Source organism: Manis pentadactyla, chromosome 4, assembly GCF_030020395.1.
Source record: "Manis pentadactyla isolate mManPen7 chromosome 4, mManPen7.hap1, whole genome shotgun sequence".
Classification (NCBI taxonomy): Eukaryota; Metazoa; Chordata; class Mammalia; order Pholidota; family Manidae; genus Manis; species Manis pentadactyla.
The window spans coordinates 71591798-71619036 of record NC_080022.1 but is presented as its reverse complement, the minus strand read 5'-3'; the positions used below and the strand labels follow the sequence as shown (position 1 = coordinate 71619036).

The 27239-nt window shown below is 33.3% G+C and overlaps 1 protein-coding gene across 2 annotated transcripts in view; it reads right to left on the bottom strand.

The window, feature by feature from the left end:
- Nucleotides 1–27239, bottom strand: part of PRKACB (protein kinase cAMP-activated catalytic subunit beta) — a 112061-nt gene that overhangs the window by 50038 nt on the left and 34784 nt on the right. The window contains exon 1 of one of the 2 annotated variants that reach the window (XM_036890126.2): nt 13840–14109. The exons of the other annotated variant lie outside the window; for it this stretch is intronic. Within the exon in view, the coding sequence (XP_036746021.1) occupies nt 13840–14023 (184 nt within the window). The 5' untranslated portion in view covers nt 14024–14109. Of the gene's footprint in view, nt 1–13839; nt 14110–27239 lie in introns of those variants that run through there. 2 annotated transcript variants of the gene reach the window in all.

Sequence of the window (27239 nt, the reverse complement as noted above, 5' to 3'; positions counted from 1 at the left end):
TATTGACGATGAATCTTATTGCCCAGATCGCTGATAGCTTTCATTTTTCATGAGCTAGAAAGCTATACTGCAGCACAAATGTTAACCATTTAAACATTCTGTATTATGGAAGACACAAAATACTATATATATATATATATACATCTTTATTTATTTATAAAGATATATTTGTATCTTTATTTATGAGGGAGAAGCATAACATTTACAAACTTCCATTAAATTTAGCATTACAAACAGTGTCAGACGCCACTTAAATGGTTTTCAAAAGAGAGGAATACACAAAGAGTTACTGGCAATCATGACTGAAGTGTAAAATTCCTTACAGCAAACAGAATTAAGATGACAGATTGTATGCAAGATGGGCAGACTGAATGGCATAGTGAACAACAGGCTGTTCTGATCTAAGACCCAAAATTTGTACAAAGGATTTATAGAATGATGGGTCAATAAATGGAACTTTGGCTAGTGAATTTGCCACTTTGAAAGTTGCCAGGTGAGACAGGACTTCCGGTGGTAGGGGAATGAATAACTCAGCAAATCTTCTTTCCAAGAAACAACAATGAAGCTGGAGTAATTGTCAAAAACAACGACTTCATGGCTCTGAAAATCTAGCAATCACAAACAATAGACTGAGCAGCATTTATCCATTAAAAACTGCTGAACTTTGCATAAGAACAGTGAGAGTCTGTGGTGTTATTGCTTAGTGTTACTCCCATTCCCTTGACAGCTCACTCAGTGCAGCGCTTCTATAAGAGAGGGGCTGGCCATGACAGTTAGCAACTTGGCTGCCAGAGAGGACTGACTGGATTTGGAGAAGAGGCCAAAAACCCACACACAAGTGATGTTGTCAATAAAAAAAAGCAAATTGTAGGAAATGAACAGAGAAAGTGTACATGTTTGCTAGTATAAAGTTGTGGCCTTGGTAGGGGTGAACTGCTGCAGATTGGCGGTCCAGCAAGAAATTTAACACAGCAAATGGACAAGAGAGAGGCAGAGAGGACCTAGATAAGCTTTCCACATATCCCTAGGTGACTAGGAAGCTGTTTCCCATGGGGGAGACCCAAGAGGTTCCAGCAGAAAGTTAAAGCTGGTATAGATTTGAAAACTACCTGAACTTTAAATGTGCTGCCCAACCTCCAAACAGTTCCATCAGCACAGACAGCTCAAATACTCAAAGTATCTGAGCACAACCTCAGGTCAATCACTGAATAACAACAAAGCTATGCAGACATAGGATAATCCCTAGCAGAGAAATCACCAGTCAGACACCATGGGGGTTACAGTCCATAGATTAAGCCTACAGAGTTTATTAAAACAAAACAAAACAAAACATGAATGAAAACCTCAGGAAAGAAAAATAATCAGAAACCAGAGATGCTACAAAAATACTATTTTAAAAAATTTATTTTTTGATAAAAACATGTAAACCATGAGAAGAAAAGGCAGTCAAGAGAAAATGTCTCTTCATAGGTGCAGATATGGGATTTAGCAGACAAAATACTTCAAAACAGTTATCATAATTCTATCAAAAGAACAAAAGGAAACTGCATTTAAAGAATTAAAGAAGAACATGATGGCAATGACACAAGGAGAATTTTAATATAGAAAAACTAAAACATAAAAATTATAGATTTGGAAAGAACACCAACCACAATTTAAAAACTTACTACACAGGCCCAACCTCAGATCTAAGGAGGGAAAAAGACTGAATCAGTGAACTTGAAAAATAGATCAATAGAAGTCATCCAGTCTGAAGAATACAAAGAACAAAAGATAGGAGAAAAATGAACACAGCCTCAGAAACCTGTGGAGTATCAAGGGTACCAACATAAATGTAATGGAAATCCAATAAAGATAGGAGAGAGACAAAGGACAAAGAAAAAATATCTGAGGAAATAATGGTTGAAAATGTCTCAATTTGATGGAAAAAATTAAACTGCAGATCTAATAAGTTTAACTAATGCCAAGTAGGAAAAACAAAAAGAGGTGTGTACCTAGACACATTCATATTCAAATTGTTGAAAGACAAAAACAAAGAGGAAATATTGAAAGCAGCAAGAAAAAAATTCCTAATCATGTAAAGGGGAAAAACAATATGAACAATGATGGCTACTTGAAAGAAATAAGAGAGGCCAGAAGGCAGCGGAATGATATATTCAAAGTGCTAAAAGGAAGAGGAAACAAATCTGTTTATAATAATTCTCTATCTGGGAACACTATCATTCACAAACAAAGCTGAAATAAAGGCACTCCCATATACACAACAACTGAGGATATTCACTATAAGCAAAAATACTTAACATCCTTCAAGCTGAAAGAAAATGACACTAGACAATACTCAAATTGACAAAGAAATGAAGAACACTGGAAATAATAAATACATAAGTAAAGACTAAATAAATATATATTTTTCTGTTTTCTCTTAATTTCTTTAAAGGACTTAAAATTGTATGAAATAATAATTGTAACACTACATTGCTGGGTTTATAAAATATATATGTAATATATGTGGAAATAATAATAGAAAGTTGCATAAATGGAGCTATATTGGATCAAAATATCTTACTAGAATTGTCAGTAATATCCTGAAGTAGACTGTGATAAGACAAAATGCATATTACAATCCCTAAATCAATAATTAAGAAAATATCTTTAAAAATTTTAGTTAGAAAATCAGAGAGAATTTAAATAGCACTCTACAAATATTTCTTTACCACAGAAGTAGGACAAGAAGAACAACAACAAAACTATAAGAAATACAGGAAACAAATAGCACAATGGAAGACATAAATCATATTAATAATTACATTAAATATGAATGGAACAAACAAATCAAAAAGCAGACATGATCAGATTATATTAAAAAAAGCAAGGTCTAATTATATGCTGTATACGAGAGCCACACTTTAGATTTAAAGATATAAAAAGGCTGAAAGTAGGAGGAGAGAAAAAGATATACCATAAGATAAACAAACAGTGACCACAAGAAGCTGGGATACCTATACTGATATCAGATAAAACAGACATTAAGAAATATTACTAGAGACAAGAAAGGACATTTCATAATTATAAAGGGCCAATAAATATGAGGAATTTAATAAGTAGAAATGTATATGCATTGAATAAGTGTCCCCAAAATACTGAAACAAAAATGATAGAATTGAAAGGAGAACTGGGCAATTCAAAAATTATAGTTGGAAATTTCAATAGTCCTCTCAGGAAAACTAGATAGAAAATCAGCAAGCTTATAGAAAAGTTGAAAAATTTTACATTAAAACTTACATTTATAAAACAGTGCCTAACTGCAGAATACTTTAAAGTACACATGGAAATTCTCCATATTAACCATATGCTAAGCAATACAAAAAATGGCAAAATAATTTGAATGGATTTGAAAAAAATCATTCAAAATATGTTCTCTGATCACAGAAGAATTAAATTAGGAACGAACAACAGAGCACAATTTTGGAAACTTCCAAATATTTGGATTTCAATCACAAAGAAATTCCAAGGGAAATCATAAACTATTGTGAACTGAATAGAAAGAAACCTACAAGAAATCAACATTTATGAGTTGTAGATAAAGCAGAGTTTAGAGGGATTCATAGCTTTAAACACCTATTAGAAAATAAGAAAGGTCTTGAATCAATAATTTAAGCTTACACCTTAAGAAACTCAAGGAAGCAGAGCAAATTAAACCAAAACCAAGAAGAACATCAGAGCAACATTCAATGAAATAGAAAATAGAAAAATAAAGGAGAAAATGAATGACCAAAAGTATTGCTGACAAACACTAGACTAACCAAAAATTAAAATAAACCAAAAGAATACAAAACAGAGAAGATACAAATACCAAAATCAGGACCAAAAAGGTAACAATTTCTCTAGCATTACCACTGATGCTAAGAAATTAAAAGGATTTTAAGGAAGTATTACAAACAACTCTATGCCAATTATATAACTTAGATGAAACAGACGGATTCATAGGAAGATCCACATTACCAAACCTAACTCAAGAAGAATAGAAAATAAGAAAAAACCCTATAAATAAATAAATAAATAATATTGAATTAGTAATTAGAATTTTTCCCACAAAAAACAAACTCAGATCCAGATGGCTTCACTGAGGAATTCTATGAAACATTCAAAGATGTAATACCAATGCTACACACACTTTTTCAGGATATAGAGGATATAACATTTCCCAACTTATTCTATTAGGCCTGATATCAAAGCTAGAGAAAAAGTTAAAGATCAAAAGAAAATTACAGAACAATATCTATCACAACACAAAAAATATTTATCAAAATATTAGCAAACTGAATTTTGCAGTATTTAAAAGGATTGTACACCATGACAATGTATGATTTATCCCAGGAAAGCAAAGCTGGTTCAACAAATGGAATACATCATATTAAAAGAATAAAAGACAAAACTACATAATCATCTCTATATATGTAGAAGAAACATTCCTCAAAACTTAACACCTGTGATAAAACCCTGCAACCAACTAGGACTAGAGGGAAACTTCCTCAAGCTGGTAAGAGAGTGGGGGAGCCCTACAGCTTACATCATATGCAGTGGTAATAGATGGATTGTCCCAAAGACTAGGAATAAGACAAAGATGCCTGCACTCACTTCTATGCAACTTTGTATTAGAGGTTCTAGCCAGTACAATGAGATAAGAAAAAATATTTTAAGCATACAGATCTATAAGAAAGAAATAAATGTGTCATTATTTGCAGATGTCTTCATTCTATATGTATATTCTCAGGACTCTATGAAGAAACTACTAGAACTAATAAGTTTATCAACATAATAGGATGTAAGATTAACATACAAAAAAAATCAATAACATTTTAACACACTAGGAACAAACAATCCAAAAATGACATTAAGGAACAGCTTCATTTTTAGTAGTATTAACAGAAATAAAATACTCAAGAATCAATTTTAAAAAGACTTGTTTACTAAAAAATAGAAAACACTGTACAGAAATTAAAGAACATCAAAGTAATGGAGAGATATTTCATGTTCATGGATTGCAAGACTCAATATTGAAAAGACATAATAAATTCTCCTCAAATTAATCTAAAGCTTCAATACAATCCCTATGAAAATCCCAACAGGCTTTTCTATAGAAACTGACAAGCTGATGCTAATATTTATATGGAAAGAGCCTAGAAGAGCCAAAACAATTTTAGAAAAGAACAAAATTGGAGGACTTACTTGATTTCATTAATCTTTACTTATTTTAAATAGACATTACTTATTTTAAAGTTAGAGTAACCAAGACAGCGTGTTATTGGCATATGGATAGACATACACAGATCACTAGGACAAAACTAAGAATTACATTTACAGTCATTTGATTTTTGATAAAGGTGCCAAGACAATTCAATGGAGAAGAAAAAGTCTTTTCAACAAATGGTGCAATAAAAAGTGGATATCCACATGAAGAAGAAAAAAAGAATTTCATACATCACACCATATACAAGTTAACTCAAAAAATGATTTGCAGATGAAAGCACAGAATAAAAATCTTCATTATTGTGGGTGAGACAAAAATATCTTAAAATCTAGTACCAAAAGTACAATCTACAAAGAAAAAAAATGATAAACTGGACCCCATTAAAATGACAAAACTTTTGCTCTTCAAGAACATCATTTAAGAAAATAAGACAAGCCACAGGCTGGGAGATAACATTTGCAAATTATATATTTGGTAAAGAACTTGAGTTCAGAACATATAAGAACTTTTAAGACTTGATAAGACAAAAAACCTTAATTTTGAAAGTGAGCAAAAGATTTGAAAATACATTTCTTAAAAGTAGATATACAAGTGGCTTCTAAGAACAAGAAACTATGCTCAACACCAGAGGTATGGAAATCCAAACTGCAACCACAGGGAAATACCAATTCACACACACCACAATGGCTACAATAAAAAAGATTGATGAAACTAAATATTAACAAGGATGTGAAGAAACTATAAGCCTCATACATTGCGGAGGGAATATAAAATGACAAAGGCACTTAGGAAAACAATTTGGAAGTTCCTTAAAATGATAAACATAAACTTACTGTATGACACAGCAATGCTACTCCTAAATAATAACTCACGAGAAATTAAAGGGTATGGCCACCCAGTCTCGTACACAAATGTTTATAGCAACATTATCCAAATAACCAAAAAACTGAAAACAATCCCAATGTTCATCAATTGCTGAATGGATAAACAAAATATATTATATCCATACAAAATAGTACAGTTGAGCTTTGAACAATGCAGTTAGGGAAGCCAGGTTCAGGATGCTAACCCCTGTGTGCAGTTGAAAATCCATTGACTCCCTCCAAAACTAGTAATAGCCTACTGTTGACCAGAAGCCTTACCAATCTCACAATAAGTTGGTTAACACATATTTTGTGTATGTATTACACACTGTACTCTTACAATAAAAAGCTAGAGAAAAGAAAATATTTTTTCAAATTGTCATAAACTTCCAAAAAGTTTTCCAATGTATGTATTGAAAAAAAATCCACACATACGTAGACCAACAAGAGTTCAAATCCACGTTGTTCAAGTGTCAACTGTATAATTCAGCAATAAACAGGAACCAACTATGGGTACGTTCAATGACACAGATGAACCTCAGAAACATTATTCTAAGTGCAAGAAGCCAGAAAAAACAGGTTACATATTGTATAATTCCATTTACTTAAAATGTCCAGAAAAGGAAATCTGTGGAGACAGAAAACAGATCGGTGTTTTGAGATTAAGAGAAAGTGAGGCCTGGCTGCAAAAAGGAACAAAAGAACTTTTTGGAGTGATGGAAATGTTCTAAAATTGCATTATGTTGATGGCTGCACAATTCTATAAATTTATTAATAAACACTGAATTGTACACTTACAAATAGTGAGTTACAGTTTGTAAATTATACTTTGATTTTTTAAAAAGTTGTCAAGTGCTTCTTTAACTAAGTAAAGACAGTCTGCCTGAAGCAGATCTCTGCTGTGGCAAGAATCACTTCAGTGGACAACTTAATTATGTAAATGTAAGGCTGGTAGATATTCATTACCTTGGGGGGATGATTTAACAAAGGCTGTTCCGACTCAATACCCTATGGTAAACAGAGCTAATTAAAGGTAAGGAGGTAAGTAGATCTGCATTCAAAATAAAAGAGAAATTCTGAAAGGAAAGGTTCAAAACTTAGACCCCATTTTTACTAAGGTTCAGAATTACCAGAATTTCTTTCATGAAATTTTTTGATGTTATCTGTGACCCATGAGTAGGAACACACGCAAAAGAAGCTGCATCAAAGAGAAAGGAGAATCTGAGTTGGTGACTTAGGCTAGACATCACAGGCTCTACAGTCCAGATTCAAGTGACTACAGAGGCCAGGCAGGTAAAACAACAGAAATAGTGAAGGCTAGAGCAAATCAGTATAAATTCTAACTAAAGAAGGTAGTTGTTCAGTACTGCCCATTTATTCACATGTGGGAATTAAGAGGCCACTGAAATCAGTTTTTTAGTGGTTCCAGAATATAAAAGCCCAGATATAAATATGAAATCTTTTGTTTTAAAAATCATTGTATTTTATACTTACATGTAAAATAATTGTATCAAATTCAATTATTAAAAAAAGACCATGAAAACTAAACAAAAGATATCTGTGAGCTATATTTGGGTTAGTGACAACCAGTTTGCTTTACCTGCACAAGATGTTCAAGAAAGGAAGGCTAATTTTGGTACAGTGTGGGGATGGGCTGAAAGCACCTGCTTGCACATCCAACCTGGCATGGAAGTTAAGCTAAGCATACCAAATATAAATTAAAGGCACTAAATCCTGTGATAAGACACTTGAATGAGCATGATGCTGGTAAGAGTGGATCACCCTCTATTAAGAACCACGAAGGTCCGCACAAGGTATCAGTGGCATCACCTCAAGAGCAAAGATACATCACGTTCTGTGGGAATGGTTTGAAACTATGTAACTATGTGGCACTGGCAAATTCAACAGCAGTTGAAGATGAGATCATTAGCTTAAACATTAATAAAAATATTCATCTCTTTCTTCATTTAAGCTTTGGAAAGAAGATGAGCTTCTCTGTACTGAGTAAACTCTCAGAACTTTAGCAATACTTAAAGGGGGCTGGAAGACCCCAAGGAGAGAGCTACTTAGAAGTCTTGCTAATTTGAGGAGATGGGTGGGAATGATTAATTTGAATACGCAAAAGATGAGACATTATTTGTAACCCAAGTGGGCCATATTTGTTATATAGCCATAAAAAGACCCCAGTTAAGAGCAGACATTGTATTAGAATTTGCAAGTAATATTCACTGCCTCAGAGAATTCATCATTCCTCCAGTTTCAATTTATTAGCTTTTTGTGGATGACATCTATTTTCAAAGTTCTCTGACTAGCATGTTGGTCTTTTGGGTCCCCATAATATGCCGTATCAAACAAGAAACCTCAGACACAAATCTTTACTATGGGAACCAGAGACCTGTTTTTCTTACACACACATAGAGTTTCACAGAATAGTGATTAAGAACATGGACTTTGGAGTCAGACTGCCTGGGATCAAATTTCAACCACTGAAATATGTTATCTTGTGGAAATTAATTTACCTCAATGTGCTTCAGTCTTTTCATCAGTAAGATATGAATATTAATAGTACCTATCTTACAGGTTTTTTAAAAAGGATTACACAAACTAATATACACAATGTGCTTTGAACAGTGCCTGACATACAGTAAATAAATGTTTCATGTGATAATATATATAATAACATTCTACCCAGGAAATGTGAGAGTTAAGTGGTAGGAGTTACTGCTATATTGCACAATTAGAATTATGGGATATACTTTATAATATGACTGAACATACAACCCAAATAGATCATACTATGTTGATTACTAAGGAACATCTAAGGATAATTCTCTATTCAGCAACAAAAAAATGCTTCTCATAACATTTGCTACTAATAATTGATCACTTCTGAAAAGTGGGAAAGTTTAATTTTGAGAACTGAAAAATTTTGATAAACACTAATAATAAAGGAGAAAATAAAGAATGCTTGATGTGCCAGAAAATTATACTAGGGAATTTTAAACATGTTTTCTCTGAATACTAAAACAAATTTAATGACAAAAGGATATATTACACATATATCTTAGATGCAATTAATTTGATACAAAAGCCTCATAGTTTTTAAAATTTGTCCTACAAAGTAAAAAATAATAATATGCAAAGAGATTCAGTTACAAGGATGTTTATCACAACATTTTTTAATATAATAGCAAAAAATGAAAAACAATCTAGATGGCCAGTGATAGGTTAAATAAACTGTGGTATATCATGATTGAATACAAAACAGCCATCTTAAAAGATATTGTAGAACAACTCTCTCTTATAAGGACAAATGTTATGAAACACTGTCTACTGAAAGATATGAATTTAGGGGCTGGTGGAAATTTGCTATCTATGTACAAAATAGACTAGATATACAAATATGTTAAGGTGGTTATTTTTTGGTGGGATTGTGTATGATTTTTAATGTTTTCTTTGTTCTTTTCTATGGTTTGCACATTTTCTCCAGCAAAGATATATTTCTTGGTAATCAAATTAAAATGTTATTAGGGAGAGAGTGCTTCTCATACTTTAATGTGCATATGAACCAGCTAGAAGAAATTTTTTAAATGCAGACAGACTTTGACTCAGTATGCCTAAATCGGACCTGGGGTTCTTTTTTAGCAAGCTCCCAGGTGATGGGAATGCTGCTAGACTAGGACAACAGTTTGAGTAGCAAGATACAACATGGAGTACATACTTCATCTTCCTTCTTCTCTAACCATGTAGTATGGTTATTGTTGCAAAACAAACAAGTATAAGCTTCTTACTATATTGGCACTGTTAAATAGCCCATGGAAACATTTTCTAATTTCAAATCATTTATTATCCCAATTATTTACTTTTGCTTTAGAGTCTGCCGATTACTCAAATTCATATAAACAATCATGATAAAAATACACAGGTAACATTGAAAAGCCAGTGCCTCTGGAATCTGGCATTTTCCTGGGTCAGGTCAGCATTTCACTGCCTTTGATTAGTGACAATAGGCCTTTAAAATAAATTGCAAAGATCACAACAGAACAAACTAGAGAAAGCTTGTTAGTATAATAGTGTAGTAGAAAGAAATTTAATGTTAATCTGACAAACTTCTCAACACTGAGAACTATGTTAGCAATATCAAAATAAATTGACAAGTTCTGTGTCTTCTGGAAGTTCACCAAGTAAAAAATGGAAGATAGGTAACTACGGACAATGTAATATGATTTTAATACTATAAAACAAACCATACTACAAGTGAGTATAAGATGATATAAGAATATAGGAAAAGACCATTAATTCTATTAAGTATGAAGGAGAGAACAATAGAATGCCTTGGTGATTTTGTTACCCAGGTAATATTTGAGCAGTCTTAGCAAATCTCACCATTGGTAGAAGGAAAGGGAATTCCAGGCTGAAGAAACATTCTAAATAAGCATTGTTATTTTAAAGGCAATCCATTGTCTGACTATTCTTTGTCTTGTCCATGTAGTGACCAAAAGTGGTTCTAATTAAGTGCCCAGCTCAAATAGCAAATGTATAGTAGCTATATACATTTCCCTGTAGAGAATATGCAATCAACTTTTCCTGTATCACACTAGTTAAAATAAAAATCTTTAGGTTGTTTTAACAAAGGTTGCATTACATAGTATTTTCCACTTTAAAAAACTGCTTCGGCTCCCAACTGTCCATTAGAACGTAGTCCAAAATTCAAAATATCCATTAGAAAGCTTTCAAAGATCAGATCCTCAGACCACTTTTCCAGACAGTATCTTACTGTATATATTTTTAAAGTAAATCCCAAATTTTCATATTTTCACATATTTGCGTGTTTTCTTTAATAATAAAATAACCTTTTCCTCCTCTGAGTCTCAAAGTTTTACTCATCCATCAATATTCATGAAGGCCCATCTTCTCTTCCATGTTAATTTCTTCTTACATTAAGCTAAGCAACAATTTCATTATATAAATATTATGTTTTTGTATGTTTTTTCTTCTTACTCCTGTTTTTGAGGTTAGGAACTAGATTGTTTTTTTCCCAGAGCCTTGTTTACAGATTATGATAGAGTAAATCCATAAAAGTTTGTCAAATGAATAAAAATTGATTACTACTAAGAAGCTTATGGAATGGTTGCAGATGGAAAAGTATTAAAAAAGATAATGTGGAAGGTCTTCTAGCTCAGAAGCTGAAATGATACTGATTTAGAGAACTAAGAAATAAGCAAAGAAGTGAACTGTCTTAAAGACTGTATGAGCTTTGGAAAGGTAAAAACTTTTATATCACAGCCAAATTAGCTATTTGAATCTACCTGAAAAAACCTATATACAACACTGCTCACTGTTCAATGTAATATTTAAACCTAAGACTCATTAATATGGATTTGTATCTGCCAGAGAAAACAGCCTGTCAATTCATGGGAAAGAGAAATAGTGAAGTGTTTGATAGTATTCACTTATTCAGTTCTTAAAATGTTGCAATTAGATATTCATTAAGTATTTAGAGTCTAAGATTTAAAACATGCAAAACTTTAAGTTCAGCATTGTATGTAACTCAACACACCATTTATGATCAAAAGAAAATTTAAAGCTAACCATAATAAATTTACAAGAGAGAAGTCAATGAATGTCAATACTCCCATTGATTATGAGTCAGAGCAGAAAGCAGAATTCCTCCATGTTTTTTTTGAACTTCATGTACTATATGTGCATGGAATCCGCTGTTAAATATTTGTTATCAAACAGGAATTCCTGTTACATAATTTAGTAGTAAAAGATGAAACCCATTTAAAGCACCTGGAGCTACTATGTAACTTTATTTTGCATTTCTTCCTATACTTAATGTCACTGGAGGAAAAAAAAAAAACTTAGATTATCTAAAACTTGTTACATTTCCTACACACCTAAATTGGTAACTAATCTTTACTCAATTGTTCACAAACCAAATTTTTAAAAAATTACATGTAGTTTCTGTGCTTAGTTGATTTCTTAAAATAGCACTACTGGGAACAAGCACATTCAGAGTGTTTATTATCTGGAGATATTACATTCCTTTTTCTTGTCAAACAAGTCACGCAAGTAAACTGATTTAAGTAACTCTGAAGAATGTGGTTTGTATGAAAACTACATTCAGTCAAAATTCCTTCCTTAACTCACTCTATAAATGAACAAAGATTTGTTCTCAACACAAAAGTAAATGTTGGAAATTTGAAACAATAGGATTCCTCTGTTTCTGTATCAGTGTTTCCTCCTCTATATCAATTCAATCTAAATAGAACACTACAGCTCCATGGTTTCCACATTATTATGTGTGTAACATTTTTTGTTGTTTTTGAACACCCACTTGTTGGAGGAATAGGTGTTAGTGAAACAGAAACTAATTCACTACTGTTCTCATTCCTCAGTGAATGTTTAATTAAAACATATTTCAAATGCACAAAAATGACTTTTGAAAAGCTGTAGGAGACTTTCAATTTATCAGAATAGGGCAAGTGGAATGAAATAACAAACGTCTGTTTCATGGTAAATTTTAATAATGTACTATTATTTCAATATTCAACTGTTCATTAACTTGGAGATGGTTGAGACTCCTCATTCATCAACTTGCTAGATAGTTAAGAATTACTTAATAATCAAAACCTTTAGAGTAAAAAAAAGTTTATACAAACATATGTTCTTTACCTACTCCCTAAAATAGCTTGAAAAAGGTAAAAAATTCTGATGCAGTAAAAAAATAATTCAAATAAGCCTCTATAGAACCATGAAGATACTATATTAAACCAAGGAGTAAATTAAGTAAATCATTCTTGTTTTTATTTTCTTTTTAAACGGAGTTTTCTTTCTTAATGGCTTATATATAAACAGAAAGAGGCAAAAACCTAGTGCTATCAGAAGATCAAACACACTAAACAGGGTAAGAGTACCAAGGGTAATTCTATTGTTCCTTTAATCAGAGTGACAAAAATACCTTGGGGAGGGATGTGAAAGGGAGGTATTGTTTATATGTGAAATTTATGTTTTAAAGTTCATGTCACAAAAAATGGTTACATATTACCGTTTTAGCAAACCAGTTAAGTCCAAACATTTTAATGTGCCTGGAAAGAATGTGATGCATGCAGAAACAATTTTTTCTCTCTTTAATCATAATTAGAAGAAACATAAAATGTAATTATGAGAGCTTTGTTATTTATAATGTTATATATATAAGATTTCACATAGGATAATCATACCATGCTTTTATATTAGAAATCCTGTTTGTAAAACTGAAATAACTTTTACACATGCATTTAAAAATAAAAATGGCAAATATAATAGAAACAATTATAAATTCAAGAGTCTGCTTGCCCCTTTTGAATTTTAAGGCTTGCAAATCCAAGGAATATTTTAAAAAATAAACTAATCATTGTTTCTAAAATTTAAGCATTTCACTTTTATTAAAGAACAAAAATAAAAACAAAAAACAGTAATATATACAAGAAATGATGTAAGAATTTTATAGAAAATTTTCCCACTGATATGACCTAAATGGTCATACATAAAACAAAACAATGAACTATATGATTTAGCTCAACTTATAATCAAGTTTTTATAGGACTTTTTTCAACTTCATCGTGCAAAATGTCCTTGTGCAAACCATAAGACAAACAAAACATACTTCCTTATGTTTGATTCTAAAACTCCAATTAGTAGTTTAGCTTCTAATTATAAGTATCATTAAAAAAAACTTACTTGATCTGTTCCATAAGGCAGTATGTTCAGAGAAATGAAGGCTGTCATTTTCCAGAGCTGTTTTCTGATCATGTGCAGGAACTTTAGAGTGTCTATGAAATAATCGGCTAGCAAAACCTTCCAACTTCTGTAGAGCAGTTGTACCTGTATACTGGTTACAGGGTTGTTCTCTATAAGCTGCCATTCATGTGCATTAACACTTTACTGAAAGTAACTGAAAATATTTCCAGAAGGAGCTCAACAACTTCTTACACAGAAGCTAAAAGCTATGCATGTGTCAAACTTCCTGTTTGCAGGGTATTCAAACCACTACTGCTGTTCTGTTTCCTGTTAATATAAAACAGTATATTACTGAGCCTTTCTTATTAGTAAAACTCTTCACCTCAACTGGAGATGGGGGTTTTAAAGACTTGCAGTATCAGCCTAAAATGCTGATGTATAAGAGTTTTTTAATATTATAAACAGGTTATAAGGGCATTAAATATAAAGCTTTACATATATATGTAGTAGACTGAAAAAAAAAAAAAAAAAGAAAAACCATTTAAATATGTATTGCAACCCTATACAAACAGTTGAAGGTCAAACCACTCTCCAAATACAGTGTTAGAAAGGTAGTGTTTTTCCCAAGTAATCAGCTAACCATACAGATTTTATGAATCCTTATCAGCAGTTAGCTTTTCATTGAAAACTGGTATGGAATGGACATGTCAAAACTCAGGCAAACAACTTTATAACACATGTTTTAACTGAAAAAAAAAAATCTGAACTAGCACTTAAAAAAAGAACTGAATGTTGCTAACTCATTAAGTCTAATATACACAGGAACTACAAAAAAGTATTGCTTATCAAACTTATCTACTGACAAGTGCCTACCACCAGTACATTTTACAACATTCTAAAAATTGAAAGAACAAAACATTAAGATTTTAAGTTACATAAAATCAGCCACAGCAAGAAATTTCAATTGAGATGAAAAAATTTCTTCTAGTTGACTAAGACATAAATTTTAAAAACTCAACACTGAAGGCTACTGCTTACCTGATTCCTGATTTAGGAGGTCTCACTTAGAAATACCTCCTCCAATTCAAAGTAAATAAAATTTGCTATTGTCCATTTATAGGGGAAAAGAAACCTGTGACATTTAACAATGATTTTGAGTGCTTGCCTTTTGATACAAATTAAAGCATAGAAAATTTGGGTGGCTTTCTCTTTAGAGGCTCTCAATGAGGAAAGAAAAAAGGAATAAATGAGGGAAGGGAGGATCTTTTTAAAAATCTATGTGAAAAATATTTTAGATCGGATTTCCACTAACTGCTTGACAAATAGAATACACAGGAACAAAGACATCAAATTGAGTAAACAGGAACAATATCAAATTTGAGTAATCAAATTAGGACAGCCCCTTCCCCCCCACAGAACATTGACTAATGAATTTTACCAAGTACAGCTCATTTGAGTACACTGTGTTTTATGTAATAAAATTAGTATCAATCTGAACAAATGGGCAACTATGCATATCCATAAGACTAAACATCTTAAATTTTTTTTGTAGCTTTAGATAAAAATACATGTGTATAATAATTGATAATTTGTTTATTTAAACACCTGACAGCGCTTCACACAAAACACTGAGTAAATAGCAGCAGCAGAGGATGGACTGAGTCTGTATAGGCAGAAGCAGATAAAAAAACTCTTCAATTCTTTGACTTGATCAAGCCTCACCACAAATGTCACCTCTCCACTAAGTTTCCCACTACTTCCTAGAAAAATCAGCTGTTTTCGCCTGTTTCCACTGACTTTGTAATTTTATGTTAAAATTTGCTTTCCATAAATTCTATATCTCAAATTATGTGTGTTGCTTGAATTCATAAGTGAAATGCATCACATACTCAATAAATACATGTTGAAGAAAGTATTCATTCATTTTTAACAAATTAAAATAAAATCACCAAACAGTTGAAAATGTTTTTTGACTAATGATAGGACTGTATTTGTAAATTATCCAACAAGCACCAAGTTGTTCAAAGACAGACACAGCAGTAATGGAAGTAATGTCATGGAACTCCATTTTCTCTATATTCAGTCACTGAATTTTATTCATTTTTTGAGTTTTACTTTTATTAGTGCAAATGTGGCTTGCTTGAGTTAAGTACGGATATTCCAGAATCCTAACAAAAACACTGAGATTAATTTATTTAAAACAATGCATAAGGCTTACAACAAAATTACTACAGCAAAAAGAGAATGAAAAAAGTAAGCTTCACTAGATGAATATCTAGAAAATACTATTTCAAATCTGTACATTTTTTTTCACCTGTTTCCATGTGGTAAAAAGTCCCTATAGAAAGTAGAATCCTTAATCCTCAATAATTCTATATATGGTAATGTGACCAGGATGCTGTTGCTATGAAATTACTTAAGCAATTCAATTTTTCATTAAAAAGAACTCTACTGGCATCTACTGCTAGAAAGAAACAACTACAGCTTTAAAACTATGAGTTCCTTCATAATTCAAATTAATCTTAAAACATATATTGCTTGTTATTCTTCTTGATATTTTCAGAACTTTAATTTGTACTAAAATATCTAGCTATGCATCCAAAACTTGCTGTAACAGAATCTCATATTTGATTAACAGTTTAATTAATGTATCATAAAACTAGAGTATTCAACTTTGAGGTTATAAAGTCCTTATTATTCATTCTGCATTAATTTTAGAAATTATGACAATTTTTAGAGTTGAACCTCCTTCGATTTCCATAAGATACCACAAACCACAAATACTGCTTGGTTTCTTATATTTAATAACATAATGATACCTTATTTACCAAGTACTTTACCACATATAATATGGTTTCCATTGGCTCATCAGATCTTTACAAATGAAGTAAATAAGCAAGACAAGTATTTATTATCCCTATTTCAAGGTGAAAACAAAGTTATAAACATTAAGTGGTTTGCCCAAACTCACCTAGGTATTCTAGTTCCTAGATCAGGGCTTCTTCGTACATACTGTACAATGATTACTACAAGAAGTAAATGAATAATAATAATACCTCTGAAAAAAACAAACAAGGGTAGGAAGTAGGGGTAAAAGAATAGTAGGTGGGGATTGGTTCTTGGATATACTATCCAGAGTCTGAGAATCTGCTATGAAAATCTTTTCATTCAGATGGTCGCCTTATAGAAATGCAATTTTATTATCAATATTTATGTTTACAATCATGTTAGGGTCAAGCTGAACTATGTAGTCAAAGTTCGTAAGTTAAAGAAAGGAAAAACATGGAAGCATATTTGATATGTAAATGATGTATTTGCTCCATGTGGAAGGCAAATGATATGACCACGACCCCTGCAATTCAAATAAAAGCTTTTGTCTTTCCCAAAATGTTATAAATGGATTCATATCTTTTATAATAGATTCAACCACTTAAGACTAGTTTCTTTCATTTGGCATAGTTTAGCAATCGAGGTTCATCCATTCTGTGTTTTAGTAATTCACTCATTTTTATTGTGGGATAATATTCCATTGTAAGGAATTATCACATTTATATATCCATTTAAAACTGAATTGTCTTTGCACCTCTGTAAAATAATCAATTAACCATATTGATGTGGGTCTATTCTGGACTCTGTTCTGTTCCACTGATCTATCTACGTGCCATTTCTTGAATTAATACCATACTGTGTTGGTTAATATAGCTTTCTAGTAAGTCTTAAATCTGAAAGTGTAAATCTTCCAACTTTTTTTTTTTAATAAATTGTTTTGGCTATTATAGTTTTTTAAACATTGCATATAAATCTTGTAAGTTTGCTCATGTCTTCAAAAGTGATCTTGCTGGGACTTTATTGAGATTGTGTATATTGGGAGAAGTAACATCTCAACTATACCAAGTCTTTCAATCCATGATCATAGTATGTTTCTTCACTTACTTGGGTCTTTGATTTCTTTCATCAGTGTTTTATAGTTTTCAGCATACAGAACCTGCACATATTTTGTTAGACTTAGGCCTAAATATTTATTACTTTTTTTACTGGAAATGCAGTAAAGTGGTACTTTAAAAGATGTTTACAGTTGTTCATTGATACTATATAGAAATATGACTTATTTTTATATATTAATCTTGTATACTACGACCTTGTTAATTTCATGTATTAGTTTTAGGAGTCTTTATATCTTTATAGAAAATTAAAGAAATATTCTTGGCCTCTTCTATGAAGGCAATCATGTTATCTTTGAACAGATAGTTTGTTTTATTTCTTCCTTTTCAATCTCTATGCCTTTTATTTACTTTTCTTGCCGTACTGTACTGGCTAGGACTTCTAGTAATATGTTAAACAAGAGTGGTGAGACTCTTGTGTGATGTCACTGCCTTAACCCCAATTTTAGAAAGAAAGTATTCAGTTTTTCATCATTAATTATGGTGTCAGCTGCAAGTTTTTTTTTATTGTAGATATCCCTTATTAAAATAAAAAAGTTTCCTCGTATTTCTAGTTAGCTAAGAATTTTTACCTTAGCTGTTCAATTTTATCTAGTGCTTCTTCAGAATATGTGCATTACTATATATTTTAAGTAGTTCAGGCACAAAGTAGGCACTCAATAAGCACTGGTTAAGAATGAATATTTATGGATTGAATGAATGACCAAAAAAAGTCACTCCAAATTGCCAAAATAGCTTCCAAAATTTCTGGCTAATTTTCCTTGTTGAAGTTAACGTTTTCTGATATTATGTGTGTATGATCAGACCATGTGGTTTTACTTCTTTAGTCTGCTAATATGGTGGAATATAGTTACTAATTTTCAAATACTAAACCAGCCTTAAATTCCCAGGATAAACTATTCTTGGTTTTGGTGTACTTTTTTTTTTAATATTCCTGGATTCTATTTACTAATATTTTACTGAAGATTTATATATATATATATATACTTACAAGAGATACTATTTTGAAGTTTTATTTTCAATTGCTGTCTCTGCGTGATTCGATACTAAGTTATAGATGGCTCACTAAATAAGTTAGGAAGTATTCTGTCTCTGTTTTCTGGACAAGCTTGCAAAAACATGTATAATTTCTTCCTCAAATATTTAACAGAACTTGTTGGGAAAATTATCTGAGTCAGGAGTTCCTTTCTGGAAGGCAACAATACTAATTTAGTTTTTTCAACATATATAGTTCCATTCTGTTATTTCATCTTCAATGAATATTGGTAGTTTGTGTCTTTTCAGAAATGGTCTATTTCAACTAAGTTGTCAAATTTATGTGAATAGATTTGCTTTAAATCTCACTTTATTACTTTTTAAAAAAATTTTACATTAAGGTATTACTGATATACACTTATGAAGGTCTCACATAAAAAAATAATGTGGTTAATACATTTACCCATATTATCAAGTCCACACCCATACCCCAATGCAGTCACTGAACATCAGTGTAGTAAGATGCCACAGATTCACTATTTGCCTTCTCTGTGCTACACTGTTTTCCCGGTTATGCCCCACATCAAATGCACTAAACAGAATATCCCTCAATCCGCTTCTCCCTCCCTCTCCACCCACCCTCCCACACCCCTCCCCTTTGGTAACCACTAGTTCTTTCTTGGAGTCTCTGAGTCTGCTGCTATTTTGTTTCTTCAGTTTTGTCTCACTGTTACACTCCACAAATGAGGGAAATCATTTGGCATTTGTCTTTCTCCGTTTGACTTATTTCACTGAGCATAATGTCCTCCAGCTCCATCCATGTTGTTGCAAATGGTAGGATTTGTTTCTTTCTTATAGCTGAATAGTATTCCATTGCAAATATGTACCACATCTTCTTTACCCATTCATCTACTGATGGACACTTAGGTTGCTTCCACATCTTGGCTATTGTAAAAAGTGCTGCAATAAACATAGGGGTGCATATGTCTTTTTGAATCTGAGAAGTTGTATTCTTTGGGTAAATTCCAAGGAGTGGGATTCCTGGATCAAATGGTATTTCTATTTTTAGTTTTTTGAGGAACCTCCATATTGCTTTCCACAATGGTTGAACCAGCTTACATTCCCACCAGCAGTGTAAGAGGGTACCCTTTCTCCACATCCTCGCCAGCATTTGTTGTCCTTAGTATTTTCTATGCTGGCCATCCTTACTGGTGTGAGGTGTTATCTCATTGTGGTTTTAATATGCATTTCCCTGATGATTAGTGATGTGGCGCATCTTTTCACGTGTATGTTGGCCATCTGAATTTCTTCTTTGGAGAACTGTGTCTTCATATGCTCTGCCCATTTGTTAATTGGGTTATTTGCTTTTTGGGTGTTGAGGCATGTGAGTACTTTATATATTTTGGATGTAAACCCCTTGTCGGATACGTGATTTACAAATGTACCCTCCCATACCATAGGATGCCATTTTGTTCTGTTGATGGTGTCCTTCGCTGTACAGAAACTTTTTAGTTTGACGTGGTCCCATGAGTTCATTTTTCTTTTTGTTTCCCTTAGTCGAAGAGATGCATTCAGAAAGAAGTTGCTCATACTTATATTCAGGAGATTTTGCCTATGTTGTCTTCTAAGAGTTTTATGGTTTCATGACTTACATTCAATTCTTTGATCCATTTTGAGTTTACTTTTGTGTATGGGGTTACACAATAATCCAGTTTCATTCTCTTGCATGTAGCTGTCCAGTTTTGCCAACACCAGCTGTTGAAGAGGCTGTCATTTCCCCATTATATGTCCATGGCTCCTTTATCATATATTAATTGACCATATATGCTTAGGTTTACATTTGGGCTCTCTAGTCTGTTCCATTGGTCTATGGGTCTGTTCTTGTGCCAGTACCAAATTGCCTTGATTACTGCAGCTTTGTAGTAGAGCTTGAAGTTGGGGAGCATAATCCCCCCTGCTTTTTTCTTTCTCCTCAGTATTGCTTTGACTATTCAGGTCTTTTGTGGTTCCATATGAATTTTAGAATGATTATCTCTAGTTTGTTGAAGAATGCTGTTGGTATTTTCATAGGAATTGCATTGAATCTATAGACTGTTCTAGGCAGGATGGCCATTTTGACAGTATTAATTCTTCCTATCCATGAGCACAGAATATTTTCCATTTATTGGTATCCTCTAATTTCTCTCTTGAGCGTCTTATAGTTATCAGAGTATAGGACTTTCACTTTCTTGGTTAGGTTTATTCCTAGGTATTTTACTCATTTTGACACAACTGTGAATGGAATTGTTTTCCTGATTTCTCTCTTTGCTAGTTCATTGTTAGTGTATAGGAATGCCACAGATGTCTTTGTATTAATTTTGTATCCTGCAGCTTTGCTGAATTCATATATTTAGTTCTAGTAGTTTTGGAGTGGATACTTTAGGGTTTTTTATGTACACTATCATGTCATCTGCAAACAGGGACAGTTTAACTTCTTCCTTGCAGTCTGGATGACTTTTATTTCATTGTGTCATCTGATTGCTGGGGCTAGGACCTCCCAGTACTGTTTTGAACAGAAGTGGGGAGAGTGGGCATCCTTGTCTTGTTCTCGATCTTAAAGGAAAAGCTTTCAGCTTCTCACTGTTAAGTATAATGTTGGCTGTGGGTTTGTCATATATGGCCTTTACTATATTGAGGTACTTGCCCTCTATACCAAGTTTGTTGAGAGTTTTTATCATGCAAGGATGTTGAATTTTGTCAAATGTTTTTCAGCATCTATGGAGATGGTCATGTGGTTTTTGGCCTCCTTTTTTTTTATGTGGTGGATGATGTTGATGGATTTTCAAATGTTGTACCATCCTTGTAGCCCTGGAACAAACCCTACTTGATCATGATGGATGATCTTTTGATGTATTTTTGAATTCAGTTTGCTAATATTTTGTTGAGCATTTTTGCATCTATGTTCATCAGGGATATTGGTCTGTAATTTTCTTTTTTTGTGGTGTCTTTGCCTGGTTTTGTTATTAGAGTGATGCTGGCTGGCCTCTTAGAATGAGTTTGGAAGTATTCCCTCTTCTACTCTTTGGAAAACTTTAAGGAGGATGGGTATTAGATCTTCACTAAATGTTTGATAAAATTCAGTGGTGAAGCCATCTGGTACAGGTATTATGTTCTTAGGTAGGTTTTTAATTACCAGTTCAATTTCATTGCTGATAATTGGTCTGTTCAGATTTTCTGTTTCTTTCTGGGTCAGCCTTGGAAGGTTGTATTTTTCTAGTAAGTTGTCCATTTCTTCTAGGTTATGTAGTGTGTTAGCATATAATTTTTTATAGTATTCTCTAATAATTCTTTGTATTTGTGGTGTCTGTAGTGACTTTTCCTTTCTCATTTCTGATTTTGTTTATGTGAGTAGACTCTCTTTTTTTCTTAAGTCTGGCATGGGATTTATCTATTTTGTTGATTTTCTCAAAGAACCGGCTCTTGCTTTCATTGATTCCATTGTTTTATTATTCTCGATTTTATTTATTTCTGCTCTGATCTTTATTATGTCCCTCCTTCTACTGACTTTGGGCCTCATTTGTTCTTCTTTTTCTAGTTTTGTTAACTGTGAGTTTAGACTGTTCATATGGGATTGTTCTTCTTTCCTGAGGTAGGCCTGTATTGCAATATACTTTCCTCTTAGCATGGCCTTCGCTGCGTCCCACAGATTTTGCAGTGTTGAATTACTGTTGTCATTTGTCTCCATATATTGCTTGATTTCTGTTTTTAGTTGGTCATTGACCCATTGGTTATTTAGGAGCATGTTGTGAAGCCTCCATGTGTTTGTGGGATTTTTCATTTTCTTTGCGTAATTTATTCCAGTTTTATACCTTTGTGGTCTGAGAAACTGGTTGGTACAATTTCATTATTTTTGGATTTACTGAGGCTTTTTATGACCCAGTATATGATTTATTCTTGAAAATGTTCCATGTGTGCTGGAGAAGAATGTGTATTCTGCTGCTTTTGGGTGGAGAGTTCTGTAGATGTCTGTTTGGTCCATCTTTTCTAATGTGTTGGTCAGTGCCTCTGTCTCTTTACTTATTTTCTGTCTGGTTTATCTGTCCTTTGGAGTGAGTGGAGTGTTGACATCTCCTAGAATGAATGCATTGTATTCTATTTCCCCTTTGAATTCTGTTGCTATTTGTTTCACATATGTGGGTGCTCCTGTGTTGGGTGCATAGATATTTATAATGGTTATATCTTCCTGTTGGATGGACCCTTTTATCATTACGTAATGTCCTTCTTCATCTTTTGTGACTTTCTATTTTGAAGTCTATTTTGTCTGATACAAGTACTGCAACTCCTGCCTTTTTCTCCCCATTAGTTGCATGAAATATCTTTTTCCATCCCTTCACTTTTAGTCCGTGTACGTCTTTGGGTTTAACGTGAAAGTCTTGTAGGCAGTATATAGACGGGTCTTGTTTTTTTATCCATTCAGTGACTCTATGTCTTTTGATTGGTGCATTCAGTCCATTTATATTTAGGTGATTATCAATAGGTATGTACTTACTGCCATTGCAGGCTTTAGGTTCGTGGTTATCAAAGGTTCAAGGTTAACTTCCTTACTATCTAAGAGTCTAACAACTAACTTAATGCAGTATTACAAATACAATCTAAAGGTTCTTTTTATTTTTTTCCTCCTCCTTTTTCTTCCTCTTCCATTCTTTATATATTGGGTATCATATTCTGTACTCTTTGTCTATCCCTTAACTGCTTTCGAGGATAGTTAATTTAATTTTGCATTTGCTTAGTAAATAGCTGTTCTATTTCTTTACTGTAGTTTTATTACCTCTGGTGACAGCTATTAAACCTTAGGAACACTTCTACGTATAGAAGTCCCTCTAAAATAGACTGTAGAGATGGTTTATGGGAGGTAAATTCTCTCAGCTTTTGCTTATCTGGAAATTGTTTAATTCCTCCTTCTAATTTATATGATTATCTTGCTGGGTAAAGTATTCTTTGTTCTTCGAGGCCCTTCTGCTTCACTGCATTAAATATATCATGCAACTCCCTTCTGGCCTGTAAGGTTTCTACAGAGAAGTCTGATGATAGCCTGATGGGCTTTCCTTTGTATGTATGTTCTCTCTCTAGCTTCTTTTAATAGTCCTTATCCTTGATCTTTGCCATTTTAATTACTATATGGCTTGGTGGTGGTGTCTCCCTTGGGTCCCTTGCGTTGGGAGATCTGTGAATCTCCATGGTCTGAGAGACCATCTCCTTCTGCAGATTGGGGAAGTTTTCAGCAATCATCTCCTCAAAGACACTTTGTATCCCTTTTCCTCTCTCTGTTCTTCTTCTGGAACCTCTATAATGCGAATATTGTTCCATTTGGATTGGTCACACAGTTCTCTCAATATTCTTTCATTCTTAGAGATCCTTTTTTCTCTCTGTGCCTCAGTTCTGTTTATTCCTCTTCTCTAATTTCTATTTCCTTTCTTGTCTCCTCCACTGTATCTAATCTGCTTTTAATCCCCTCCACTGTGCTGTTCAACGATTGGATCTCCCTCTGGAATTCATTGCTGTTCTTGAATATCTTTCCGAACCTCCATGAGCATGTTAATGATTTTTATTTTGAACTCCCTTTCAGGAAGATTCATGAGGTCAATGTCATTTAAATCTTTCACAGGAGTTGTATTAATAATTTTACTTTGAACCATGTTCCTTTGGCACTTCATATTTGTATATGGCGCCCTCTGGTGTCCAGAAGCTCCACTCTTTGGAGCTGCTCAGCCCCTGATGCAATGTCGGAGGTTGCAGGGGAGTGGTGTTGGGGCCTTGAGGGAGGAAAGAGCTGTTTCCTCCTTCCCGGCTGCTCTGCCTGTCTCCACTGCCTGAACCAGTGGGCTGAACACACAGGTATAAGTTTCTATGCTTTGCATTTGTAGTTGCTGTAGACAGATCTTCCCTCTGGCAGGCCTAAAGCCAGGGTAGGGTTTGCCAGTTTGCGAGCCAGGTGGGGCTGGCTGGGAGAAAAGTGCAGTAGGGTGCATGTCACGGAGGGGGGCCTTGGAGATGTGTAGACAGCCAGGAAGCTGGAGCACCTGAAGATCGTGAAAGCTCCCAACCTGCTGTGCAGAGTGCACCCGGACAATTTTGTCTACCTGTCCTTTTTCCTGAGCAGTAAACTGTGCAATCCTTGCTCCTTTAGCAGCCCTCTTGCTAAGAGCCTCCTTGTTAGGAAGTCTCTCAGACTGCCCACCTTTCTTTTGTCCCAGAGCACTCGGATATGGATTCCTGCTTTCCACAAGTGGCTGGAATCTCAGTCTCTCCAGGAATTCTGCCTATCTTAGCTTTCCAACCCCCTAATCATGAGAGTATTATGCAAGCACCAGGAAATATAGGTTTGTGCTCCCAGAACAGATCTCTGGAGTTAGGTATTCAGCAGTCCACTCCCTCCCCACTCAGTTTCTCTTCCTCCCACCAGTGAGCTGGGGTGGAGGAAGGTTTGGTTCCTGCCAGGCCATAGCTTTGGTATGTTACCTGTTCCATGAGGTCTGCTCTTTTCTCCTGGTGTATGCAGTCTGGTGCAGTCCTCTTTCCTGTTGCTCTTTCAGGATTAGTTGTATTAATTATATTTTCATATTACATGCAGTTTTAGGAGGAAGCCTCTGTCTCACCTCTCACGCCGTCATTTTTAATCCTTCCGAGGGTGCTGATTACTCTTTAATGTCTGTGGCATCTGTAGTTATAGCCCTATTTCATTCCAGATATTGGTAATTTTCTTTTTTCTTGGGTCAGTCTGGCTGAAGTTAATTTTTTCGAAGAACCACCTTTTATTTTCACTGACTTTATCATTTTTCTGTTTTCTATATTATTGATTCCTGCTCTTACCTTAACTTCCCTCTACTTTCTTTGGGCTTATTTTACTCTTTTTCTAGTTTTAGGATGTAGAAGCTTAGATTGTTATATAAAGACTTTTCTTCTTTTCTGATATATGAACTCTACACATTTCCCTCTGAATAATGATGCAGATGCATCTGACAAATTTTGACAGACGGTATTTTCATTATGTTCTGTTCAAAGTACTTTCTAATTTACTTCAGGACTTTATCATGGATTATCCAGAAGTGTGTTGTTTAAATTTCCAAGTATCTGATTTTCCCAGTATCTTTCTCACACTGATTTGTAGCTAATTCCACTACAGTCAGAAAACATATTTTGTAGTGTTTTTTATTTATTTAAAATTTTTCATGTTTGTCTTACGACCCAGAATATGGTTTTTTGATGATGAATGTTCCATGTACTTATGAAAAAAGTATCTTCTATTGTTGTTAAGTATACTATAATTGTCAAGTGTGTCAATCTGGTTGATCATGTTGTTTAGGTCTTCTGTATCCTTTCAGATTTTGTTTAATTTTTCTACAGGTTACTGAAAGATGATTATAGAAGAGTTCAACTTTGTAGATTTTGTACTTATCTTTTCACCTATGTAAGTTTTCACTCCATGAATTTTGAAGCTCTATTATTAGTTCACATACATTTAGGATTTTTCTGTCTTATTGAATTGACACTTTCAGCATTATAAATGTCCCTCTGAATCCTGGCTAATCTTACTTATATTGAAGTTAACTTTGTATGATTTTAATACAACCAGTTCAACTTTCATTTGATAGTGTTTGTATGGCATATCTTTCTCTGCATTCTTTTGCTTTTTAACATTCTCTATCAATAAGTTTAAAGTAGACTTCTTACATACAACACACAGGTGGGTCTTGTTTAGACCATTTACATTCATTGTAATTATCGATATAATTGGAGTTAGGTTTATTACTTTATTAGTTCTTTTCTGCTTGCCCTATACTTTTTAAAATAAAGATTTAATGAATGTAATTGACATAATAAACTATAAATATTTGAACATAGAATTTGATTTTTGATACATGAATAGAACTGTGAAATCATCACCACAATCAATATAATTAACATATCCATCACCCCCAAAACTTTTCTCACACCTCTTCATAAACTTTCCATCCTGCCATCCCAAATCCCCAGGCAACTGATACTAACAATATAGAAAACTGAATTTTTAATAGTTATATAAAATGAAATTCCTTTTGTTAAAATAAGCTTTTTGTAACAGTGTTAGATTTACAGAAAAATTGCAAAATACAGTACAGAGTTCCTCTATACCCAACACCCACTTACTACTACTAACATCTTACATTAGTATAGTAGATTGTGCAATTAATGAACCAATTTTAACACATTATTGTTAACTAAAGCCCACTGTTTATTCAGATTTCCTTAGCTTATTCCTAATGTCTTTTTTCTGTCCCAGGATTCCATCTAGGACACCATATTAAACTTAGTACTCACGTATCCCTAGGTTCTTCTTGGCTGTAATGGTTTCTCACACTTTCCTTGCTTTTATGACCTTGACAATTTTGAGGAGTGTTGATCAGGTATGTTGTAAAATATCCCTTAATTAGTATTTATGTGGTTTTTATTTTTCATAATCATAAC